The sequence below is a fragment of the Carettochelys insculpta genome, chromosome 3, assembly GCF_033958435.1.
Source record: "Carettochelys insculpta isolate YL-2023 chromosome 3, ASM3395843v1, whole genome shotgun sequence".
Lineage (NCBI taxonomy): Eukaryota > Metazoa > Chordata > Testudines > Carettochelyidae > Carettochelys > Carettochelys insculpta.
In genome coordinates this window covers 2,175,605-2,194,854 of record NC_134139.1, presented here as the reverse complement: position 1 = coordinate 2,194,854, position 19,250 = coordinate 2,175,605, and the positions used below count along the sequence as shown (strand labels likewise).

At 61.2% G+C, this 19,250-nt stretch overlaps 1 protein-coding gene across 1 annotated transcript in view; it reads left to right on the top strand.

Annotated features, from left to right (window-relative positions):
- Positions 1-667: 667 nt before the first annotated feature.
- The window catches only part of SYNDIG1 (synapse differentiation inducing 1), an 86,780-nt gene continuing 68,197 nt past the window's right edge, over positions 668-19,250 (top strand). The window contains exons 1-2 of the mRNA XM_074988419.1: positions 668-1,044; positions 17,857-18,390. Coding sequence (XP_074844520.1) covers positions 17,929-18,390 — 462 coding nt within the window. The 5' untranslated portion in view covers positions 668-1,044; positions 17,857-17,928. The remainder of the gene's footprint in view (positions 1,045-17,856; positions 18,391-19,250) is intronic.

Below are 19,250 nucleotides of genomic sequence, written 5' to 3'. Positions count from 1 at the left end.
CTCTGGCAGCGGTCAGGTCCCAGGGTGCTGGACTAGAGCTGTTCAAACTGTGCTGGGATCTTAAACCCAGAAATGGAAACACCCGCAGTGGGACAGGAGCTTTCAGCCAAGGGGCCCCTCTGGCAGTGGTGGGTAAGGGACTCCATGAACCCTGCTGCCCTTCCTGTGTGTTTGCCTTGCCAGGCATTGCAGCAGCTCCAGTCACAGCCCAGGAACCCACCGTGCTAGGCGCTGTACCACCAGAGCGGGGCCGGTCCCTGGAGGACGCCTGGACAGCAGCAGGGAAAGCCGGTCTCGCCAGGGGTGGCCCAGGAAGGGCTGTGGCCGCCCTGGGGTATTGCCAGGGCTGGGCCGCTCCCTACTGAGGGATGGCGGCGGGGCAGGGGAGCCGGCTGTCCTGCCAAGGCGGCTGGTTTCGCAGGGGTGTGACTCAGAGGACTTCCGCAGAGTGTGGCCCGATTGCCGCCGGCTGTGGGCGCTGCAGCGGGTGCCTCCCTGCAGCCCAGAGTCCCAGCACAGCCGGGGTGGCTGCTGGCCCGGCGGGAGCTTGACCAACGGGGGCGCTGAGCGGGGACCCGGGGCAGGCCCGGCCGTGCTGAGCGCTCTGGGGCAGCCGGGGGAGGTCCCAGCTGTGCCCGCGCCGAGCCGCCTCCCGCCCCGCCCTTGCGGGGAGCGGCCGGGCTGGCTGCCCGGGGCCGGGACGGGAAGGGCCGAGCTGCCTTTAGGACCGGGCGGCGGAGCTGCGCTGGGCGCTCGGTCCCGGCCAGCTCCGGCGGCGGCGGCGCGTCCCTCCCGCCCAGGCTGCGGCAGCGGCTCCGGCTCCGGCTCCGGCTCCGCGGGGGGCGGCTGCACCTCGGCCATGCGGGGCCGCCCCGGCCCCAGCCCCAGCCCCGCCCGCGCCGCGGCAGGCAGCCTCCCCGCCGGCGCTGCCCTGCGCCCCAGCCCGCCTGCCGGCTCCGGGGCCATGCGGGGCGCGGCGTGCGCGGGGCCCCAGGCGGGCCGCTAGAGCCGGCGCAGGACCGCGGGCGGCACCGGGCGCACCAGGTGAGCGGGTCCGGCCCCGGCGGGCGGGGCTCGGGCTGGGAGCTGCGGGGAGCGGGCTGCGGGGGGCCGGGTTGGGAGCTGTGGGGAGCGGGCTGCGGGGGGCCGGGCTGGGAGCTGCGGGGAGCGGGCTGGGAGCTGCGGGGGGCGGGCTGGGAGCTGGGGGGCTGCGGGGGGGCGGGCTGGGAGCTGGGGGGCTGCGGGCTGGGGGCTGCGGGGGGGCGGGCTGGGAGCTGCGGGGAGCGGGCTGGGAGCTGGGGGGCTGCGGGGGGGGGCGGGCTGGGAGCTGCGGGGAGCGGGCTGGGAGCTGGGGGGCTGCGGGGGGCCGGGCTGGGAGCTGCGGGGAGCGGGCTGGGAGCTGGGGGGCTGCGGGGGGGCGGGCTGGGAGCTGCGGGGAGCGGGCTGGGAGCTGGGGGGCTGCGGGGGGCCGGGCTGGGAGCTGCGGGGAGCGGGCTGGGAGCTGGGGGGCTGCGGGGGGGCGGGCTGGGAGCTGCGCGGCTCGGAGCTGGCCCCGGACGGGACGCTGTGCCCCAGGCCAGCCCCGGGGCTCTGGCTGCCGGCGGGGCGGGGGCGGGAGCTTCCAGCGCTGTCCGGCCGGGCCAAGCTCCTGGGGAAGTTTGTGCCCCCAGGCGAGGGGACCCCGCGGCCGCCCGGGCCAGTGACGGGGCAGGCGGAGCCCTGGAGCGGTTCGGCTCGGCGGGGCGGGAAGCGAGGCCCTGCGGGCGAGGCCGGGCTCGGCATGGGGCTCCGGCCGGAGGTCGCGTCCCCGGGCCCCCTTGGCCGCGGCGCCCGCGTGTCCTCAGCCGGGCGTGGGCACGCGTGCCGCGGCAGGGCAGTGGCGCCTAGTGGCTGCGGCAGAGCCTCGGGGGGCCCTGCAGCGGTGCCCAGCCGCCGCCTGGAGCTCGACTCCCCCGGCCTGGCCGCGGCCCGGGCCGGGCTTCCCGCGGGCGACTCGGCCCACCCGTGAACCCGTGTCCGCGCGTGGGCGCCTGCAGACCGGCCGGGAACCAGTCCTCCGCGGCCGCACGCTGCTGCCGTGTGCCCGGGCGGGGGCCGGCCCAAGCCCGAGCCTCGGCGGGCTCTGGCCACGGCTTGTCAGCGGGGGGAGGACACTCTGTGGGGAGACCGGCTCCCCTGCGCCTGCAAAGCTGCCTGTCCGCCCTGCCCTGCACTGCACAGGGGCTGTTGGTGTGTGCCAGTGTGCGCCTGCACTGCCCGGGGCTGGCGGTGTGTGCCTGCAGTGTACAGAGCTGTCGGTGTGCGCCTGCAGTGCACAGGCCTGTCAATGTGTGCCTGCAGTGCACGGGGCTGGCGGTGTGTGCCTGCAGTGCACGGGGCTGTCTGTGCGTGTCGGTGTGTGCCTGCAGTGCACGGGGCTGTCGGTGTGTGCCTGCAGTGCACGGGGCTGTCGGTGTGTGCCTGCAGTGCACGGGGCTGTCTGTGCGTGTCGGTGTGTGCCTGCAGTGCACGAGGCTGTCTGTGCGTGTCGGTGTGTGCCTGCAGTGCACGGGGGTCGTCGGTACCTGCCTGCAGTGCACGGGGGCCCTCGGTACACGCCTGCAGTGAATGGAGTGTTTTTATGCAGAGACACCATTGTCCCTGATGTTATTCGCTGTGAATGAGCCTTTGTGAAGGCGCCTGCTCCTGGCCCACGTATCCTGCCCCATTGCTGCAGTTTGAAGCCCTGAGGGCACAGAGCCTGAGGCCCGGGGGTTTGGCTTTGCTGAATTGGCGGGCTGGGCTGGAGAAGCCTGCTCCGCAGCTGGGAGCTCTGCAGCAGGAGCCTGGTGGGCTGCTGGAGAGCTGCCGCTTGCCTGGCCGTGGGAGGCAGCCGGGGTGAATCTGGAGGGGAGCCGGCTGCTGACTGGGCTGCCCTTGCTGGCTCGTGCACCCTGCACCCAAAAGCTGGGGAAGCTCCAAGGTCCGCTCCCCGCTGCTCAGCGGCTGCCCTCCCCGGGATGCCTGCAGCCAGTGCGCTCGCTGCTCCTGCCAGGCCCGCCCACGCTCATCCCCCGGCCCTGTCGGGTGAAGCTGGGGCCTGCGGGTGCTAAATGCGGCACACAGCGCGAGCACCTTGCTGGGGCCGGTGGGCAGCCTGCGTTGCCACCCACAGCTCTCTGCAGGGCTGGGCTGGGCGGGAGCTGCTCCCGCTCTGTCTCCTTGCCCCCCACCAGGCTTTCGTCCCTGGGAGCCGGCCAGGGGCTGAGGAAGTGGGGCCTAGCTGCCTGCTCCCCTGGGGGTGTAGGTCTGCAGGCTTGTGCTGCGAGTCAGCCCTGCTGGACTTTCCCCATCCCGTTCCCTACGCTCAGTTAAAACCTGCCAGGAAGAGACCTGAGCCCAGCACAGCCACAGAACCTCCCGCATTGATTTCGGGCTTTTCCCCGGCTCTGGCCTATAGATTGCGCCAGCCCCACTCACCCTGGGACAGCTTGTTCCCGCTGCGCCCTCTGCTGGCTGCCCTCTTCATTGCTCTCGCTCCATGTGCTGCCCCTGCTGGGGCCTGCCACACTCCAGCACTGGTTAAGCCCCAGTCACCTGGCCAAGCGGCACCACTGTCTGGTTCTCTGGTGACTTTCCGAGCTGCTCAAAGGAGCTTGGGTTTGCTGCCCTCAGCGGGATCCAGCCCCTGCCCCGACAGACTGAGCTTCGCTGTTTGGCTCTAGCTGGGACTTCTTCGCTGGCGGAGACCGTTCAGCCCACGAGGGTTGTCTGTCTCACTCCCCCTTGGTGCGTCCCATTCTCTGGCACCTCCCCAGCGTGCCCCCGAGCGTCCAGCTTGCAGGGAATGCTGGCCCCCAGCCCCCCGGGAGAGGACTCAGATGACTGACCCATTGCGAGAATGGTCCCTGGGCTAGTGGGAGCTGCATTACCCTGCTGCCTACAGCAGCGCACCCAGTGACAGTGACGCTATCAATGGCGTCTGTCCATGGCCTCATCTGCTGCAGGGAGGCCAGAGCGACTTGTGGTTAAAGGTTGCAGCCTGGAGGCCAGCAGGCCTGTCTGTCTGGTCTAAGCTTCCTCTGTGAGAAGATACCTGGGGAGGGGGGAGCCCCTTGACAGCACATGGTACTAACTTCCATTCCTGTCCAGGGGTGTCCAGAACCAGGCCACCCTGCGGGATCCCACCCCCACCTGCGGGACAGCAGTTCTGACCCAGTCTTTTCTCCCACCCTTCTGTCTTGGGGCTTAAGGGCCAGGGCCCCTGTGTGCGTTTCTCCAGGGTGTTTGTACAGAGCACAGCGCTGAGGGAACCGGTAGGTGCTATTGTAACCCAAAGCACTGGGATGGCTGGCGAGGGCAGAGGGCCTGATTACACCCCCCAAGACTCCAGAGAGGGGACGTCTGTCCCCAGGGAACAAGGGGATGCAGGGTAATTTGGCTACTTACCCTGTCTCACAGAGCACTTTTCATCAGTACATCCTGAAGTACTTTACCCAGGAGGCCAGGGTCGTTCCCCAGCTAGGGAAACTGAGGCACAGGACAGTGCTGTGACTTGCCCTTGGTCACAGTAGCTCTTGGGCTGCACTGCCTCCCCTTTCAGCTGCTCAGATCCCACTGAGGTGGGTGTGCGATAAACCCTGGACTGGACTAGAATGCGCTCAGCGGGGTGCCTCTGGGCCCGATGCCAGTGTAAGCGGGATCCAGATCCGCTCCCGGTGATGTGTGGGAGTCCTGGTTCTCGTGGCGCTGCCTAACGCAGGTTGAAGCCGACTCTCCCGGCTGTGCGAAAATCCACAGCAAGGGGCGCATTGGCCTGGAACGTGCCAGGGGAAGCCCGGGACCGAGGCAGAAGTTTTCTGCCTTCTATGACTTGTTTTCCGGTGCTGAGGATGGATTTTTAGTCCCACACAGAGGTGTCTGTGGAGTCGCTTCAGGTTTCCCCTGCGTGGGATGAGGGCAGCACTTTGGCTTCCCTCGTTTTCCTCGTGCCTGGCCAAGAGAGCTTGGCTGCTGGCGGCAAGGCTGTGGACAGCCCCTCAGGCCACAGAAGCTGTCCTGCTGAGTCTCGGCGTAGGTCACGGCTGGCTCCAGCAGCCTCGGAGTCTGCTGACAATGAGCAAAGGGGCAGACCTCTAACCAAGGCCCCCTCAGAGGCAATAGGGAAAATGCTGAGATGTGAGCGTGCGTCGAAGCACGGCCCATGAGCAGCTCCGGTGCCGTGTCCGAGCGGCCTCAGCCCGGCCAGAGAGGAGGAGGGCTGGGACCAGCGCTGGCTCCGAGGTGGGGATGGGTGGGCGGAGCAGTAGAACGGAGCTGCCGGCCCTAGAGGAGGGTGAGCCAAGCTGACCTCAGTAATTCGGAGGAGGGGGTAGCAGGACCAGGGTGGGACCCCCACCCCCTCTCGTGACGTCCTGCCTGGGTTAGACACAGGTCGTAGGGCACCGGACAGGTGGCTGCATGCACCAGGACCCTCTGGGCTGGGCCCCCACTGCTTCACCGCACTGTGCCCCCATTGACAATAGCATCTGCTGCCCTGGCCGGGCCCTGCTGTCAGTGTGCTGCCTTGGGCTCCGCCCCTTCAGGGCCCTGCGCCCCCATTGACAATAGCATCCGCTGCTCTGGCCGGGCCCTGCTGTCAGTGGGCTGCCTTGGGCTCCGCCCCTTCAGGGCCCTGTGCCCCATTGACAATAGCGTCTGCTGCCCTGGCCGGGCCCTGCTGTCAGTGTGCTGCCTTGGGCTCTGCCCCTTCAGGGCCCTGCGCCCCATTGACAATAACATCTGCCGCCCTGGCCGGGCCCTGCTGTCAGTGGGCTGCCTTGGGCTCTGCCCCTTCTGGGCCCTGCGCCCCATTGACAATAGCATCCGCTGCCCTGGCCGGGCCCTGCTGTCAGTGTGCTGCCTTGGGCTCCGCCCCTTCAGGGCCCTGCGCCCCCATTGACAATAGCATCTGCTGCCCTGGCCGGGCCCTGCTGTCAGTGGGCTGCCTTGGGCTCCGCCCCTTCAGGGCCCTGCGCCCCCATTGACAATAGCATCCGCTGCCCTGGCCGGGCCCTGCTGTCAGTGGGCTGCCTTGGGCTCCGCCCCTTCAGGGCCCTGTGCCCCCATTGACAATAGCATCCGCTGCCCTGGCCGGGCCCTGCTGTCAGTGGGCTGCCTTGGGCTGTGCCCCTTCTGGGCCCTGCGCCCCCATTGACAATAGCATCCGCTGCCCTGGCCGGGCCCTGCTGTCAGTGGGCTGCCTTGGGCCCCGCCCCTTCAGGGCCCTGTGCCCCATTGACAATAGCATCTGCCGCCCTGGCCGGGCCCTGCTGTCAGTGGGCTGCCTTGGGCCCCGCCCCTTCAGGGCCCTGTGCCCCATTGACAATAGCGTCTGCTGCCCTGGCTGGGCCCTGCTGTCAGTGGGCTGCCTTGGGCTCTGCCCCTTCTGGGCCCTGCACCCCCATTGACAATAGCATCCGCTGCCCTGGCCGGGCCCTGCTGTCAGTGGGCTGCCTTGGGCTCCGCCCCTTCAGGGCCCTGCGCCCCCATTGACAATAGCATCCGCTGCCCTGGCCGGGCCCTGCTGTCAGTGGGCTGCCTTGGGCTCTGCCCCTTCAGGGCCCTGTGCCCCCATTGACAATAGCATCCGCTGCCCTGGCCGGGCCCTGCTGTCAGTGGGCTGCCTTGGGCTGTGCCCCTTCAGGGCCCTGCGCCCCCATTGACAATAGCATCCGCTGCCCTGGCCGGGCCCTGCTGTCAGTGGGCTGCCTTGGGCTCTGCCCCTTCAGGGCCCTGTGCCCCCATTGACAATAGCATCCGCTGCCCTGGCCGGGCCCTGCAGTCAGTGTGCTGCATTGGGCCCCGCCCCTTCAGGGCCCTGTGCCCCCATTGACAATAGCATCCGCCGCCCTGGCCGGGCCCTGCAGTCAGTGTGCTGCCTTGGGCTGTGCCCCTTCTGGGCCCTGTGCCCCCATTGACAATAGCATCCGCCGCCCTGGCCGGGCCCTGCAGTCAGTGTGCTGCATTGGGCCCCGCCCCTTCAGGGCCCTGCACCCCCGTTGACAATAGCATCCACTGCCCTGGCCGGGCCCTGCTGTCAGCGTGCTGCCTTGGGCTCCGCCCCTTCAGGGCCCTGTGCCCCATTGACAATAGCATCCGCCGCCCTGGCCGGGCCCTGCTGTCAGTGTGCTGCCTTGGGCCCAGCCCCTTCAGGGCCCTGTACTTCCATTGACAATAGCATCTGCTGCCCTGGCCGGGCCCTGCTGTCAGTGTGCTGCCTTGGGCTCCGCCCCTTCAGTGCCCTGTGCCCCATTGACAATAGCATCCGCCGCCCTGGCCGGGCCCTGCAGTAGGTAAGGACCATCTCCTGGCCTCCACGGGCACTGAGTCTCTCCTGCGGTGAGTGCTGCCCACTGAGCCCCGTCACCAGCCGAGCCCTGGGAGCTGCCCCGGGCCTGGGCAGTGGAGCCAGGAGTGCGCTGGGCTCAGTGAGTGAGCCGGGGGCGGGGCGGGATGTGGGGTGTTTTGTGTGTTGGAGGCGCCAGAGTCGGCAATGGAGCAGTTGCAGCGCCAGTGCCTGCCTGCCGACCTCCCTTATCCCGAATGGCCCAGCTGTGCCCCATGCACCCGGGGAGGCATCCACTGGAGTGGTGATACTGAAACTAATGGGGCCGGGTCCCCAGCTGGTGTAAGTCAGCATGGCTGTACTGCAGGCGCCCCTCAGGGACTGGCGAGGCTGCTGGAAGGGGCGGGACAGGCAGGAGAGCTGGACCAATGAACACCAGCCGGGGGGTTCTCTCTGCCCGCATACAACCTTGGACTGCTGCCTGTTTCCACATCACTAGCAATCACTGGGCACAAGATGTTCAGACCAGGCTCAGCCCCACCTGTGGGGACCCCAGCACCAGCCAGGCTCCACCCCACCAACTGGGAGCCTAGCACTGACCAGGCTGAGCCCCGCCCGTCGGGGTCCCCGGTGCCAGCCAGGCTGAGCCCCGCCCATCGGGAGCCCAGCACTGACCAGGCTGAGCCCCGCCCATCGGGAGCCCAGCACTGACCAGGCTGAGCCCCGCCCGTCGGGGTCCCCAGCGCCAGCCAGGCTGAGCCCCGCCTGTCAGGAGCCCAGCAGCAGCCACACCAGGGCTCCAAGCTTAGTCCCCGGTTTGGCTCTTTGCTCTCATGCCCCTGGAAGAAACCAGGAACCGCACACGGGAAGCCCGCGCAGCGCCACAGGGCAGGGCCATGTCCCAGCCCCTCCAGCTCCCTGAGAGGCTGATCCTGCTTCCAATCAGTGCCAAGGGGATTTTAGCCTTGATTCTGTGGGAGCAGTGACTGGGGCAGGGGCTCCGGAGGTCCCAGCCAGCTGCTGTCGGCCTCATGGGGAGACATGACATGGGGCAAGGAAAGCGCCCAGCTGGGGGCTGGGCTGTGGGGCCAGAGGCTTGCTGGAGCAGAGGAAGGAGTTCTTTGTGGTGTGCTGCATGCAGGGGGCAGCCCCTGCTGTGTTGCTCAGCGTGGCAGGGAGGTCTCCCCGCCCCACGGCTCAGCAGCAGGCATCCCAGCACCTCGGGGCGCCACGGCACGGCAGTGAAACGAGCGCCGCTGGGCTGCACGTGGTGGTGACGTGGGAGCCCATGTGAGGCCAGTGTAGCTGTGTCTCGTTCCGTCCCAACGCCCCGCCCAGTTTTGCATTCCAGCCCTGAGTCCCCCCGGCAGGGCCCCGCCTCGGCTGGGCACCTCTCGTGTTAAAGAGGAGTTTCCACTGGCATAGCAGAGCCCCCATGGGCGTTGTGCCCAGCACTAGCATAGCCAGCACCTGCTCCGGGAGCCACATTTTCAAGGGCTGGTGGGTGAAACGGGCCGTGCCGCCTGATGAATGGCTGGTAGCCTGGGCTGCATTTGTCACGGCTGCCACTCCCTCTTCCTCAGGGCCTGCTGTCCCTGAAATGTGCCAACTTCCTTGTCCCCGGCACATTCCCAGCCAGCCCCCATGGTCCTCTTACTCCGGAGGAGGAGAGCTGCCCCCCGGCCAGCTCCTCCGGCAGTGGGGGGCACAGCTGCGGTGGGGAAAGGCTCTCTGGTGTGGGAAGCGGCATGTCCTCGTGGGGAGGGATGCTAGTGTAAGTCTTGCAGACGACAGACCCGCCGTGTGCTCCCGTGTGGACAAGCCCTGGCATGCTTTGCCGAGCTGTGCCGGAGGTAATGCTGACTGATGTAATCACAAGACTGTTGAAATCAGTGGTGCAGTTCCTACATCTGAGAGAGTGTTAGTGGCTTCCTGCCAGCTCAGGGGGGACACCTGCTTTGCTGCATTCAGGCTCCATTCTCAAGGGTTGCTCCACACCCAGGACAGCTAGAAAGCAACATTTTTTGTGAGTGAAAGTTGAGTGTTTGGAGAACAACGGAGAGGCCTGTTTTTGCTGCTCCAGCTAGTTCTTTGGAGTTCACTCAAGTTAGGGGATTATTCATAGGCACAAAGGGCTGGAAGAGACCTCCAGGAGGTCATCTAGTCCAACCCCTGTCCAAAGCAAGAACAACCCCAACTACATCTTCCCAGCCAGGACCATGTCAAGCCAGGACTTAAAAACCTCTAGGGATGGAGATTCCACCACCTGTCTAGGCAACACATTCCAGTGCTTCACTACCCACCTGGTAAAAACAATGAGAAGTCCTGTGGCACCTTATAGACTAACAGATTTGTTGAAGCATAAACTTTCATGGGCAAAGGCCTGCTTCGTCAGATGCGTGTAGCAGAGATTCCAGAGGCAGGCCTAAATATGCAGGCACATGAAAAGAAGGGAGTACCAAACAAGAGGAAGGCCAGAGTTGACAAGGTCAATTCAGTCAAGGCGGGAGTGACCCACTTCCAGCAGCTGATGTGGAGTTGTGAACACCAAGAGAGGAGAAGCTGCTTTTGCAGTTGGCCAGACATTCCCAGTCCCTGTTCAGTCCTTGGTTGATGGTGTCAAACTTGCAAATGAATTGCAGCTCTGCAGTCTGTTTTTGAAGGTTTTTGTTGCAGGATGGCTATTTTTAAATCTGCTACTGAGTGTCCAGGGAGATTGAAGTGATCTCCTACAGGATTTTGTATGTTACCGTTCCTGATGTCTGATTTGTGTCCGTTTATTGTTTTACATAGAGGCTGTCTGGTTTGGCCAGTGTATATGGCAGAGGGGCATTGCTGGCACATGATGGCATTTATCACACTAGTAAATGTGCAGGTAAAAGAGCCACTGATGGTGTGGTTGATGTGGTTAGTTCCTGTAATGGTGTCACTACTTTAGATGTGTGAAATAGTTCCTAGTGACATCAGTTTCCTAATAGCCAACTTAGACCTCTCCCATTGTAACCTGAGACCATTGCTCCTTGTTCTGCCATCTGCCACCACTGAGAACAGCCTCTCTCAATCCCCTCTGGAACCCTGCTTCAGGTAGCTGAAGCTGCTATCAAATCGCCCCTCACTCTTCTCTTCTGCAGACTAAACAAATGCAAATCCCATAGCCTCTCCTTGTAGGTCATGTGCTCCAGCCCCCTCATCCTATTCTTTGCCCTCAGTTGGATCCTCCCCACATCGTTTCTGTAGTGCGGGGCTCAGAGTTGGCCTCTCCAGCACTGAGTAAAGGGGAATAATCACTTCCCTAGGTCTGCTGGCAATGCTCCTACTAATGCACCACAATATGCTGTTTGCCTTCTTGGCTACAAGGTCATACTGTTGCCTCATATCCAGCTTCTCATCCACTGTCACCCCCAGGTTCTTTCCTGCAGAACTGCTGCTTAGCCAATCAGTTCCCAGCCCGTAGCAGTGTTTGGGATTCCTCTGCCCCAAGTGCAGGACTCTCCACTTGGCCTCGTTAAACCTTATTAGATTTCTCTTGGCCTGGTCTTCCAATTTGTCTAGGTCATTCTGGACTTTATCCCTGCACTCCCACTCGCCTATCTCTCCCTCTAGCTTAGTGTCATCTGTGAGCTTGCTGGGGTCGCAATCCATTCCACGGTCAAGGTCATTAATGAAGGTGTTGAACAGAACTAGCCCCAGAACTGATCCTTGGAATACTCTGCTTGATAACAGCCGCCAACCAGACAATGAGCTATTGATCATCACCCATTGAGCTGAATATCTACACGGCTTTCTTTCCACCTGACAGTCCACGCTGCTTCAACTTGCTGGCAAGGGTACTGCGGGAAACTGTAGCAAAAGCTCTGCTGAAGTCCAGGTATATCATCACATCCACCGCCTTCCCCATGTCCACCGAGCCGGGTACCTCGTCATAGAAGGCAATCAGAGTGGTGAGGTATGGCTTGCCCTGGGTGAATCCAGGTTGACTGTTCCTGATCACCTTCCTCCCCTCCAAGGGTTTCAAAATGGATTACCTTCTCCATGATTTTTCCACAGACTGAGGTGAGGTTGACAGGGCTGTAGATCCACAGATTCTTCTCCTTCCCCTCATGATCATGACATGGGGTTTTGAATGAAAATGTTTTGTTTTGATAATTTGAAGTGTTTTTGTCCTTTTTTTTTTTTTCCAAAGACATTGCCTCAAATTTCTAGATGGAAAGTCACTGCGAACCAAAAACTGGCATTTTTGTTGTGAACAAAACAAAGTATTCCAACAATTTAGTAACTTTTTTTCAACTTTTGTAGTGTCTGGAGGTCGGTGAAAACTGGCTCTGTGTCATCAAAACCAAAATTGTCCATGAATCAGCTTTTTTGATGAAAAAGCAATTTGTGAAAGAATTTCCCAACTGGCTCTATTAATAGTCTGAGAACTTTCATAATTTCACGTAAGACTCTTTTGAGCAAGGGACGAATGTAAACTGGGGAGTTAGACATAGATCTGATCCAGAGTCAGTGTTAATAAGAGCATGCGCGCACCCCCCCCCCCCAAGCAAATTGTCTGCACACACATAGCAGGAAGGGTGAGTGCCATGGCAGATGCTTCATCTGTGATGCCAAATGCTTGTCACATGCCTTTGAAATATATCTGGTTTAACTCTGACAAACCTGGGGTTCAGAAATGCAAAGGGTTTGTGAGGGGGTTGGGATCAGACTGTCTGCTGGTGGTGCACCCTGGCTGCTTTACTGTTGAGAAATGTGTCAATAACTCTGGTTCTTCTCCACTCCTTCAGTAACCATTGACCTTGTTTCTACTGCATGACAAAGTCTCTTGACGTTCAAGCTGCATATTGATTAAAGCTTAGTGGCTCACAGCTCAGGAACTTCCCTTCAAAGCGGTCGGTGCCACCTCTCATTATTTTGTCTTCGCTGTATTGAGATAAAGAGAGGCAAGCACTCAGAACAAGCCTCCTGTAACGTCTGGTAGCGTGGCTAGCTAATCACGGATTAAAAAGGCATCAGTTTTCCTAGAGCTTAGGAGGTCTGATTTCCCATCCAGTGACCTTGTTGGAGATACAAGAGATTCTGGACTGCTTAAGAATCGCCGCTGAATTGTAGGAGGATGCATCAGCCCTAGTACTATATGGATGCTGAGTGGAAATAGGGTTCTTTGTCTCATCCTTGCAGAAACTTCAGACCCAGGTTTCAGAGTAGACCAACCTAATGTCCATTGGGTTCGGATCTTGATTCAAGTGTGTGCCCACCAGCCAGTTAATCATTAGTGCTGCACTAGGCTTGTTGAATCAATGGCAACACTCTCATGAGTGCATGACAGCTAGAGAAACGTGTGTGTGACTTCACCGTTGAGGCTTGGAACTTCTGGTGTGGGGCGTTTCTGAAGCAGATGAAAACTGTCCTTGGGCCCTGGCCTGTGTGTGAAGGAGCTCAGCCTGGAGATGCCCGTCAGGCTGTGAAAAGTCTCTCACTGTATTCAGTATAGTTAGGGCAGTTTGGCCCGGGGGCTAGCCATGGCCAGGTTGGTGACAGAGTTCTTTCATTGATCTAGCTGCCCCCTCCAAGAGGTTGCTTAGCTGCACTGATGGGAAACCCCCTTCCATAGGGGTGGGAAGTGTCTACATTACAGTTCTGCAGCACCATTGCTGGGACACCATGTCCTCCGTGATCCCCAGCACAACGAGAGGGGGCCTCGTCTGCCATTATTTTTTCAAATCGCATAAATGAGGCATTAAACGAACTCCAATTTCAGTAGAATTCATATATGAAAATGTGGAACTATTAACTGTGGTTTGTAACTTATCCTCTAAATCAGCTTCTGTATCCAATGACTGGAAGATAGCTAGTGTGCTACTAATCTTTAAAAAGGGCTGTAGAGGTGATCCTGGCAATTACAGACCAGTAAGTCTAATGTCAATAAAGAGCAAATTAGGTGAAACTATAATAAAGTATATAATTGTCAGACATAGATGAACATGATTTTTTGGGGAAAAGTCAACATGGTTTCTGTGAAGGGAAATCATGCCTTACTAATCTACTAGAGTTTTCTGAGGGGGTCAGTAAACATGTGGACAAGGGGGACCCAGTAGATATAGCATGCTTAGATTTCCAGAAAGTCTTTGACAAAAGTCCCTCTCCAAAGGCTGTTAAGTAAAGTAAGTTGTTGTGGGATAAGAGGGAAGGTCCTCTCATGGATTGATAACTGGTTAAAAGACAGGAAACTAAGGGTGGGAGTCAATGGTAAGTTTTCGGAATGAAGAGTGGTAACTGGTGGTGTCCCCCAAAGGTCATACTGGGACCAGTCCTATTCAACCTCTTTATCAATGACCTGGAGAACAGGATAAACAGTGAGGTGGCAACATTGGCAGGTGATACTGAACTGCTCAAGATGGTTAAGAGCAAAGCAGACTGTGAAGTGCTTCAAAAAGATCTCGCAAAACCAAGTGACTGTGCTACAAAATGGCAATTGAATTTTAATGTGGATAAATGTAAAGTAATGTACATTGGAAAAAACAATCCCAACTGTACATGCAAAACGGTGGGGACTAATTTAGCTATAACCACTCAAGAGAGGGATCTTGGAGTCATTGTGGGCAGTTCTCTGGAAACATCCACTCCATGTGCAGCGGCTGTCAGAAAAACAAACAATGTCAGGAATCATTAGAAAAGTGACAGAGAATAAGACAGAGAATAGCTTATTGCTTCTATATAAAGCCATGGTTCACCCACGTCTTGAATACTGTATGCAGATATGGTTACCTTGTGCCAGAAAAGAGAGATTGGCATTTGAAAAGGTTCAGGAAAGTGCAACAAAAATGCTTATGGGTCTGGATAGGTGCCGGATGAAGAAAGATCAATAGAGCTGGGACTTTTCAGCTGAGAAGAAAGGAGAGCGAGGCTATGTCTGTACTAGATATGGAGCTCGGCTGCAGATTTGCGTTGTTAGCTATGCCAGTTGCGTAGCTAAGGTCGGCGTATCTCTACTCAGCTAACTTGTCTGGCTTACCGGGGGAAGGACATCGGCAGCATTTCTCCCTTTGAGCTTCCTGATTCCTCACCTCTCACGAGGAGCATGGGGTCGACATTGACCCTGAGAGCTTGATTTCATGCGAGTGTAAAATCAAACCCCTGAAGATTAACCCTGAGTGGCCTGGTCTTCCCCTGTAGTGTAGGTTGAGCCTAAGCAGGGTTATGATAGGGGTTTATGCAATCATGACTGGTGTGGGAAGAGTGAGTAAGGAAAAGTTATTTACTTGTTTCCATAACATAAGAACTGGGGGTCACCAAATGAAATTGATGGGGAGCAGGTTTAAAACTAACAAAAGAGAGTTTTTCTTCATGCAGCGCACAATTGGCCTGTGGAACTCCTTGCCACAGGATTCTGGGAAGAACAGGCCTTTAAAAGGGTTCAAAGAAGAACTAGGTAAATTCATGGGGGGTCAGGTCCATTGATGGCTGTTACCTAGGATGAGCAGGGATGGTGTCGCTACCCTATTTGTCAGAGGCTGGAAATGGATGACAGGAGAGGGATTACCCAGTGACTGCCTGTTCTGTCCACTCCGTCTGGGGCACCTGGCATCGGCTACTGTCAGCAGACGGGACACTGGGGAACAGCCCTGCCCTGGGGAAAGAGCAATCCCACGTGCTCGGGCAGTGAGAGGGGAACGGCCCTGCCCTGGGGACAGAGCAATCCCACGTGCTCGGGCAGTGAGAGGGGAACGGCCCTGCCCTGGGGACAGAGCAATCCCACGTGCTCGGGCAGTGAGAGGGGAACGGCCCTGCCCTGGGGACAGAGCAATCCCACGTGCTCGGGCAGTGAGAGGGAACGGCCCTGCCCTGGGAACAGAGCAATGCCATGTACTCGGGCAGTGAGAGGGGAACGGCCCTGCCCTGGGGACAGAGCAATCCCATGTACTCGGGCAGTGAGAGGGGAACAGCCCTGCCCTGGGGACAGAGCAATCCCATGTACTCGGGCAGTGAGAGGGGAACAGCCCTGCCCTGGGGACAGAGCAATGCCATGTACTCGGGCAGTGAGAGGGGAACGGCCCTGCCCTGGGGACAGAGCAATGCCATGTACTCGGGCAGTGAGAGGGGAACGGCCCTGCCCTGGGGACAGAGCAATGCCACGTACTCGGGCAGTGAGAGGGGAACGGCCCTGCCCTGGGGACAGAGCAATCCCACGTGCTCGGGCAGTGAGAGGGGAATGGCCCTGCCCTGGGGACAGAGCAATGCCACGTACTCGGGCAGTGAGAGGGAACGGCCCTGCCCTGGGGACAGAGCAATCCCACGTGCTCGGGCACTGAGAGGGAACAGCCCTGCCCTGGGGACAGAGCAATCCCACGTGCTCGGGCAGTGAGAGGGAACAGCCCTGCCCTGGGGACAGAGCAATCCCACGTGCTCGGGCAGTGAGAGGGAACAGCCCTGCCCTGGGGACAGAGCAATCCCACGTGCTCGGGCAGTGAGAGGGAACAGCCCTGCCCTGGGGACAGAGCAATCCCATGTACTCGGGCAGTGAGAGGGGAACGGCCCTGCCCTGGGGACAGAGCAATCCCATGTACTCGGGCAGTGAGAGGGGAACGGCCCTGCCCTGGGGACAGAGCAATGCCATGTACTCGGGCAGTGAGAGGGGAACGGCCCTGCCCTGGGGACAGAGCAATGCCATGTACTCAGGCAGTGAGTGGGAACGGCCCTGCCCTGGGGACAGAGCAATGCCATGTACTCGGGCAGTGAGAGGGAACGGCCCTGCCCTGGGGACAGAGCAATGCCATGTACTCGGGCAGTGAGAGGGGAACAGCCCTGCCCTGGGGACAGAGCAATCCCATGTACTCGGGCAGTGAGAGGGGAACAGCCCTGCCCTGGGGACAGAGCAATCCCATGTACTCGGGCAGTGAGAGGGGAACGGCCCTGCCCTGGGGACAGAGCAATCCCACGTACTCAGGCAGTGAGAGGGGAACGGCCCTGCCCTGGGGACAGAGCAATCCCATGTACTCAGGCAGTGAGAGGGGAACAGCCCTGCCCTGGGGACAGAGCAATCCCACGTACTCAGGCAGTGAGAGGGGAACAGCCCTGCCCTGGGGACAGAGCAATGCCATGTGCTCGGGCAGTGAGAGGGGAACAGCCCTGCCCTGGGGACAGAGCAATGCCATGTACTCGGGCAGTGAGAGGGGAACAGCCCTGCCCTGGGGACAGAGCAATCCCATGTGCTCGGGCAGTGAGAGGGGAACGGCCCTGCCCTGGGGACAGAGCAATCCCATGTACTCGGGCAGTGAGAGGGGAACAGCCCTGCCCTGGGGACAGAGCAATCCCATGTACTCGGGCAGTGAGAGGGGAACGGCCCTGCCCTGGGGACAGAGCAATGCCATGTGCTTGGGCAGTGAGAGGGGAACGGCCCTGCCCTGGGGACAGAGCAATCCCATGTACTCGGGCAGTGAGAGGGGAACAGCCCTGCCCTGGGGACAGAGCAATGCCATGTACTCGGGCAGTGAGAGGGGAACGGCCCTGCCCTGGGGACAGAGCAATCCCATGTGCTCGGGCAGTGAGAGGGGAACGGCCCTGCCCTGGGGACAGAGCAATCCCATGTACTCGGGCAGTGAGAGGGGAACAGCCCTGCCCTGGGGACAGAGCAATGCCATGTACTCGGGCAGTGAGAGGGGAACGGCCCTGCCCTGGGGACAGAGCAATGCCATGTGCTCGGGCAGTGAGAGGGGAACGGCCCTGCCCTGGGGACAGAGCAATCCCACGTACTCGGGCAGTGAGAGGGGAACGGCCCTGCCCTGGGGACAGAGCAATCCCACGTACTCAGGCAGTGAGAGGGGAACAGCCCTGGCTCGCAGCTTCAGAGGAAACCCTGTGTTATGGCTCTGTCCCTCTCCGCTGGCTTGTCCTGTGGCTGGGTGCGACCTCACAGCCTTGAGGCTTTAGCTCCAGCCATCAGACAGCTGCTGTTGCTTTTAGTTTAAGGGTTGCTCCCCTCGGAGGGGCCACCCGGCAGAGGCAGTTGGAGGAGGTGACCCCAAGGGGTCTTTGGGAGCTCTTTGGGAGCTTGGGGTCAGCTTGGCCTCTCCCCGCACAGTGCCTCTCGCAGGCCCTGCTCTGGGCGAAAGCGCCTGTGAAGGGGAGGGGACGTGGGCTTCCGCCGTGCTAAGGGCAGGCAGGCGCTGAGATCTGTGTCTCGGGCCGTGGGCAGAGGTGGTGGATGCTCCTGGGGCTCTGTGCTGTGTGGGTGGAGTTTCTCCGGAGGGTCAGTGTTTGGCTGAAACCCGCCTTTTTCCTGGCATGGTCCCGTGTGAACCATGAGCCCCGGCCTGGGCTGGCTGCCTGGGCATCCCTCCTGGTTGGGTGCATTACAGTTCTGCTTGAAGAGGAGTCGGCCTGGGAGGCGCTGGTCCTGCAAGCTGCTGTGTGCACTTGGACCCTGGCTGGGCAGGAGAGGCCCATGGGCTCAGGGCCCGTCTTCCTTCAGCCACAAGCGCGCGCTGGCTGGGTGGGATGCAGGCTGGGAGGCCCTCTGTTTCATGTCTCACCTGGGTATTTATTTGGTCCCCCAGGAGGATGGGTGCCATTCCCGCAGCCTGAGCTGTGATTCCCCACAACCGGCGCAGACCCTGCAAGACAGCAGGATGGACGGGCTCCTGGAGCCGAGCAGTGCGGTGATGCACAGCAAAATCGCAGCCGCAGGGACAAAGAATGGCCTGATCAACACTCGGGCCTTGCTGGCAGAAGGCAGAGAGAGCCTGGGCTCCCTGTACCCGGCCCCGCAGTACCACAGCCACCTGGTGGGCAACCTGGCCGTGCAGGCCTGCCTGGAGAGCAGCCGGCCCGACCCGGTGCAGCAGCTGCTGGACCCCAATGCGCTGCCACTGGCGGTGGAGTCCCACTACCACCCCAACCTCCTCCTGTACTCGGAGAACGTGCTGCGCTCCTGGGGTGAGGGCGTGAGCGCTGAGTGCTGCGAGACCACCTTCATTGAGGAGCGCGCCCCCGCCCCGGACAGCAAGGTCCTCAACCTGGCTGGAGAAGACCTCCAGATCCACACGCTCTCCTATGAGGTGGAGGACGAGGAGGAATTCCAGGAGCTGGAGGTCAGCGACGGCACATGGCCTGATCGGGGGCAAAGGGGCTGTTTTGGCAGCGGTGGGATGCTCCCCAGTCAGTAAGGCTCTTGAGTGCGTGTGTGCAGGCCCTGCCGATGGGGGGACAAAGGGGGCACCTGCCCCATGGAGCGTGCGCCTGCAGGCCCTGCCAATGGGGGGACAAAGGGGGCACCTGCCCCATGGAGCATGCGCCTGCAGGCCCTGCCGATGGGGGGACAAAGGGGGCACCTGCCCCATGGAGCGTGCGCCTGCAGGCCCTTCCAGAGTGCAGAGCACGTCCCCCCTCCCCCAGCCCTCGTTGGGGGCCTGATGAAACTGTTGGCCCTGCTGCCCGTGTGACGGTAGCTCGGCGGGGAGGCCCCTGCCCTTGCCCCCGCAACCAATGTTCCCGTCGGTGTCACCCCTTCACTTCCATGGGGAGCTCCCCTGCCTACAGCAGTGCATGTGCTTTGCAGGACTGGGGCTGGATCGGCTCACCAGGGTCAGGCCCCACTGGCTGCCCCACCAGGTGTGTCCCCCTAGGCCTGGAGCATCATCTGCCCTTGCCCAGCAAAGATCTGCGCAGGTGTTCTGGGGAGGGCAGATCTGCAGCCTCCCTTCCGCTGGGTGGGTTCCCGGCCTAAGAATGCCCCGGTGGGAAGGCTCGAGGGTGGCCGGCGGCCGGGCAATGGGACGGCTCGAGGGCGGCCGGCGGCCGGGCAGCGGGACGGCTCGAGGGCGGCCGGCGGCCGGGCAGCGGGACGGCTCGAGGGCGGCCGGCGGCCGGGCAGCGGGACGGCTCGAGGGCGGCCGGCGGCCGGGCAGCGGGACGGCTCGAGGGCGGCCGGCGGCCGGGCAGCGGGACGGCT